A 6,281-nucleotide genomic window follows, 5' to 3' on the forward strand; every position below is an offset into this window, starting at 1 on the left:
TGTAGTGACTCTGGATGTGTCCAAGCAAGGCAAGGAGCAGTTATGCAGTGTAAGTGTGCAGAGTATCTGCCCCCCATCCAAGGTAGACACAAGTACTACAGTGGCTTTTCATCTGTCTTGCTTGATTTTGCAGAATGTTCTGGTTTTCTGTCATATTTTTATACTGTTGATTATGCTTCTTATTATTCAGAAAGTGCCTGTTGCTCTATGTTTAAGTAGCAATGATTTCATGACCATCAGGTAAGCTTGTCTGAGATTGTAAGATGCAAGTAAGCTTACTGTTAAAGAGTTACCAACATTGAAAGCTTTTTTGTTGTTGCCATGTAGAGAATACGAACGTAACTAGATAAAGTATAAGCCTTGGGTATTGAAATGCATATGACAGTATTTGCAATAAATGACAGGATTACAGTATTTTAAGAAGCTCATTACCTTTGTTGGAGCCTTGCCGTCATCTTTGCAGGCTTTACCCATAAACTAAACAGAACGCAAATCTATCATGTCTGGTCCATAACCTGTTCAGTAATCCTTTAAGCAATTTATCTTGAGCTTGTTTCTTGTTTGCTGTTCATTTTTTTACTTTGTTCATGTTTTCCCAATGAAACAAGTAGATAGTTGTCAGGCAGCAGGTCTTTTTTGGATAAGAAACATTTTTACAAGTGGGGGCTAGCATTGCTACTTTCAGCATGTTACTTAGTACTTTTTATAAAGCTGAATATAAATTATAATTAGAACTGCAGTGCAAGGAGAAGTGGTTTGAGATGAGTGCTGCTTATTTGTCTTGTACTTGATTTTGACTGGCAATCCAGTAATGTATGTAAAAAGTTTTTTTTTTTCATGCCTCATAACTTTTTTGTTTCCATCTAGATATTAAGTAAGCTGTCATGCAGCCAATGCATTGAAATATTGTTTTCCTTTTACACTTCATTTTGTCTTGATTGGGCTGTCATAATGATGGTTTGGCACCCAGGGCAGCGTATTTAATTAAAGTTCCATTTTTTTTTGTGGTTTTGAGCATAGCTCCTCCCCTTTCTAGTTGGTCACACCCTTCCCATTGGCCCCACCCATTCAGCTGTCTCCTGTAGCCCCCCTTTGATTTGAAGTCACCAGCCGCCACTGGTTTTTGGTCTTGAATATGCAGCATGACGCGCCTTTAATGTTACACAACTCTGCCATGCTCCTCACTTCTATTAAGATATAGTTTGCATTATTTTCTAAATGTTACTAGGCAGTAACATTTTCTAAATGTTACTGCCTAGTGCCTACATGCCCTATTTAAACTTGACTGTAATGAATGCACAGTGGCACATACCATAATCTGTTTTCAGACCAGTAATTCTGATTTTTTACTGTACACAAGGTGTGTAAAAGGCTCTAACTAGCCAGCAACAATTCCTTTTAGTATCTGTATCACTTTTCTTATTCTTATATCTCCAACGACCCTGTCAAAATGCCCAGGGAGTTATACGACAACAATGACTTTTGACAAAATTACTGTACCTACCAAACCCATGGCTTCTTCTGCTTCCCTACTGCGGGCAAGTCTCAGGACTATCAAGATGCATGAGGGAAATCTTCCTTCTTCCTACAGATCCTACTGATGCCTTCCTGCTTTAACAGCTACCCAGAGCCACCAGTTGCTCCATTCTCTCCACAACCATTTTCTTGTATTATATTTGTAAATTGTTCCTTTGAATGCTTTCTGACAGACACGGTTTCAACTGGAACCATTCCCGGTCACAAATAAGTCACTCTTGAACCCTGCCCACTGGATGAGCTTGTGCCCTAACGATCACAACGTAGTTCTCTTATCATTCCTGAATGCCTCCTGGTCCTGCATTCAGTCTAATCCACTCCTCACTGACATGCCACAAAAGTACAGAAAATCACAAATTTTAAGAGGAATAGACCAAAAATATGAGGCAAAACTCTGGACATTCTGTGAAAATCTGGGGAGTTGAGAGGTTATGCCCCTATAAATTCTTAAATAAGTGGTCTAAATAAATTGATAAGGTTACCCAGGGTGTCCAGGATTTTTCTAGGAGATATTAGCCCAGAAACAAACAGTAAATAAAATCATATTGTTTTGCTGTCACTCTTGTACAGATGATATATTTGAATTTGTGCAGGCAATGAACATAAACCAACATACTCCAATTATATCACTATGCAATTTATGTCATTATGTAATTTAAGTCAGTTATGTCATTATGTAATTTATGACCGTTATTATCACTATGCGATTTATGTCAGTTATGTCATTATGTAATTTATGTCAGTTATGTCATTATGCCTTTTCTCCCCTAGGGCATTCATCAGTGTCAGTTCCACTAAATATGCTATCCAATATCAGGCACAGTGTGACTTACGTTATTCAGAATATATGATATGAAACCCAGTATTACTTTTTCAAAATGCATTTTTTCTTCTTCCTCGACAAAGCCTCTTGGTCAGTCATTTGTAAAATTACATGTGAAGAAACATGACGGCATTGTGCTACACATTAAACGATATCCAACTCCAACAGATTTAATAATACATGCATCAAATGAGCGGTTCAGCAACAATAATATAAGAGTATAAAACTGAGCATGACCACCACATAATAATAAATAAAATCCAGTGTTTATTATGATAAGCGCTTTCACGTGCAGCCCCAGCACGCTTCTTCAGATCTCAATACATACAGCAAAAATCAGCTCTTAAATACTTTACTTAATTAAAACCAATTGATAGATTAAATAATTAAACAATCAAAGGTACTAGTTCTGAAATAATATCATTAAAAGATAACAATAATATATTTTAGAACTTCATATTACTATGTGAACGATATACTAGGGTTTCATTTCCTAGCTGTTGGCAGTTTTCTGTCTGGCTTACTTGTGCGTTATGGGATGTCACTTGATTACAACCTATTTTTCCCCCATTCAGTCAGTATTGATGGGTGGAGGTAGGACCCAAATAAGTTGCTTCTTTTTGAAAGACATGGTTGAGGAGTGGTATAACTGCCCAACTAGTGCTTGTAGAGCTTGAGAAGATCGGCCTATGACCATGGCTAATTGTGGACAGAAAAGTCATCATAAAAAAAAAACATCTACATTAGGGTGAGAGGAGATGTGCAGGCCTCCCAATACTCATCTCGCCTGCTTTCTGCGCTGTGGGGTCTCCTTTTAAAGAGCCTACATCTGCATGGTTTCACCTCAGGATATGACGGTCATGATGATGTCACCAACTACTGTAAATGCACAAGCTCATTACAGTATAAACTGAATTTACTGATACCGTAACAAGAAGAAACTGTAAGTCTTATGTAAATAAAAGCCCTGAATTACAAATCTTCTTTTGAACTATTTTACATTAAAATAAGTATTATTTATTTCCTTTCAGATTATCTTTTTTTGCATTTTGGAAGTAATAGGGGCCATTTCTGCCTTACAGAAATGTGAAGGAGTTTTTGTTGTTAATTAACTAGTCAATAAACTCGAGTTCTCAGTTTGGAATTTGCCTTGAATTCACAGTTCAAACAGTGGAAAACTTCAACTGTTTTATTAGCTTCTGCCATTCCCTTTATGATCAAGGATTTTGTCTGTCCCACCGTAAAACAAAAAAAAACGCTTTTTATTTGTCTTTGAAGTCTTTATGAAGTACAGCTATTAGAACATCTGATCTGTTGACGTTACCAAATGGATTTTTATACCAGGTTGCATTCTAATGTTTTTAGAAACTGCATGCATTTGATTTGTGCACAAGAGTTGTTGCAATGTGTTAGATACAATTGGTTAATAATATACATATATGTCCATAATCAAACTTGCTTAAATGAAGTAAAATAAAGGTGTAATTGGCGGGATTATACACTGCAATTAAAATGTGTAGCATAGAGCATGAAAATTGGACAAAGCCAAAAATAATGGTGGGACAAAGGCCAAACAGCATAAAATTTTAAATATTGCTTCAGCTCCTGTAAACTCATATAGTTGCTGAAATAACAGGTTTTGCATTATTATGTGTTTTTGTAGGGTTATGAAGGCTGAAATTTGTCTGCCATTATTTATCTTAATGTTGATATCCCAGAATTCCACTGAAATGGGTGGGGTTATATGATTCTGTATGCAAATAAGCATCCCGATTTTTGGCCAGTTGCACCTATTTTTCATGGGCCTTTGCCCAGATTTTTGATGTTTCCAGGTTGAGAGGTATGATTATGAACTACAGGTCAGAATGACTACTCCTACCCGATAATGTCTTGTAGTGGATGTCTATCATTGAAGCTCTCAATATATATACTCAAACACACACACATACACAGCATTCCTGTTTGTTCATAGGATCAAGGAATCATGTCAACAGTGACCACTGAGAGGCCCCCACACACACATGAAACAGCAGAGAAGAGAAAGAGAGAGATAGAGAGACACACACACAATCTGTGTGTATATTACTATGCATACATGATTAAACACAGGCAAAAAGACAGGCACAGATCAGTGTTACAAAAATACTAATGAACTTTTTTTTTTTTTTTTAGCGTATCAAACAAGTTGCTTCACCTGCTGCTAACTGGGGTCCAGCTCTCGAGTGCCATTACGGTGAACGTTACAAACATTTGCTTGCAGCCAAGACAAAGGAGAGTCATGTAAATGTATCGTATATTGAAACTGATGAATTTCATGGACCAATGACACGACTCTGAGAAGTGCATTATTCTGTAATATTTACAGGCTTATACCAAATACTGTTAACCAAACTTTAAAAAGTTTCTTCTTGTGGCACATGGATTATGGAACTACAACAAAGGAGTTCTGTTATACCATCCTAAAAAAATTCCAATGGCTACTAGTGGAGAGTCTTGGGTATATTTCCAGCATTTTTCCAGAGGTGAGATGTACAAAGACAACAAACTTTTTTTTACCAAAATGCCAACATTTCAGATGCTGCCACTACCATAAATTATGCATCACTGACTTGTACCAAAATGCAAAAAGTAAGCAAAGCAGGAATTTCTACAGCTTTGAAAGGAATGAAATATTAAAATATGTTAGTCCGTAAGACTGAGGTTTCTCCAATACATTTGTATGGTACATAAATTAAACACAATATGGATCACTAAAATTAAATTATTTGCATTATAACAGGGAACTTAAGCAAAAGATATTTTTCAGTCACTACATTGTTCGTAACAATATGTTTATCACAGTTCAGCTTGTGGATGTGGATGGTACCCTTTGCTAATAAAAACATTATTTGTAACAGAGATTATTTAAAATAAAAAATTTATAAATTAAAATATTTCTTTCTGCCTGAGTGAGATCTAAATTTGGCTTTGTTTCCTTTTTTCTTTCCTTATTCCTTTTTTTTTTTTGAAAATTAAATAGTATTACTTTGCTAGATTCAGGGTTAACTCTATTAAATCTTTTAAATCACCCATCTTCTCACTGTTCCCCTCGTGTCTTGGTTTATAGGTTCATAAATACGAACCAAGCATGTAGTACAGAAGACCACTGAGAAGCCTAGCCAGGTAAGCTGAAAACTAATTGGAAGAGCTAGGCTTCTTAATCAAGGTGTGCTATGTGGGAGCGGAGATTTGCAATTGCTCTTCCAAACATCTAGACTAGTTTGAATGTAGCCAATTGGTTGCTTTCCTATATTGCAGATTATTCCATAAATAAAGAACTCATTGGGTTAGGAACCTAACATGCCAGTATGTTTGTGTGCCAATGAAAGTTAAAGTCTTTAGTGTGAATGTTTATAGTGTTATTTGTTTTGTGAAGGTGTAGAAGATCAAGCAGGCTGGGATCTTTTATGGATCAAAAGGCCAGGGATATATCATTTTGAAAGATCTGGTATGAGACAGACTATAGTGAGTGAGTTTTTAACTTTTCAGTGTACATTAGTTAGTATAAACCAGTAATTTTCTTGGTGAGAAATCTTTGAACTTTTAATTTGGATGAGAGGCTTATAAAGGAGCAATCTGAAAAGGGCATTTTTTTCTACAATGGATAGTATCAGGAGGCATAATGAGGAATTATGAATGCCTTACTACTGAAAGATGTGCCTCTGCAAATTAATTGTGGCTGGTAGAAGGATATTCTGACTACCGCTGACACATGGTTGCCAAACAAAGGTACCCCAATCCCTGATGACTGAATGGATTTTAAGAGGGAAGCATTTGATATAATATAAAATGTGAAATTCTTGCTTTCCAAATAAAATTACACTATATATCCTGGCATTAAACTTAACCTAATAGGCAGTGCAGTAGAAGATTGCCTAATTTA

At 36.1% G+C, this 6,281-nt stretch overlaps 1 protein-coding gene across 1 annotated transcript in view; it reads left to right on the forward strand.

Moving 5' to 3' along the window:
• SLC6A14 (solute carrier family 6 member 14) overlaps positions 1 to 5,298 on the forward strand; it is a 357,534-nt gene extending 352,236 nt beyond the window's left edge. The window contains exon 14 of the mRNA XM_044057456.1: positions 4,532 to 5,298. Coding sequence (XP_043913391.1) covers positions 4,532 to 4,696 — 165 coding nt within the window. The 3' untranslated portion in view covers positions 4,697 to 5,298. The remainder of the gene's footprint in view (positions 1 to 4,531) is intronic.
• The last annotated feature ends 983 nt before the right edge of the window (positions 5,299 to 6,281 follow it).

The sequence above is a fragment of the Protopterus annectens genome, chromosome 15.part0, assembly GCF_019279795.1.
Source record: "Protopterus annectens isolate FY-2018-M chromosome 15.part0, PAN1.0, whole genome shotgun sequence".
Taxonomy (NCBI): Eukaryota; Metazoa; Chordata; order Ceratodontiformes; family Protopteridae; genus Protopterus; species Protopterus annectens.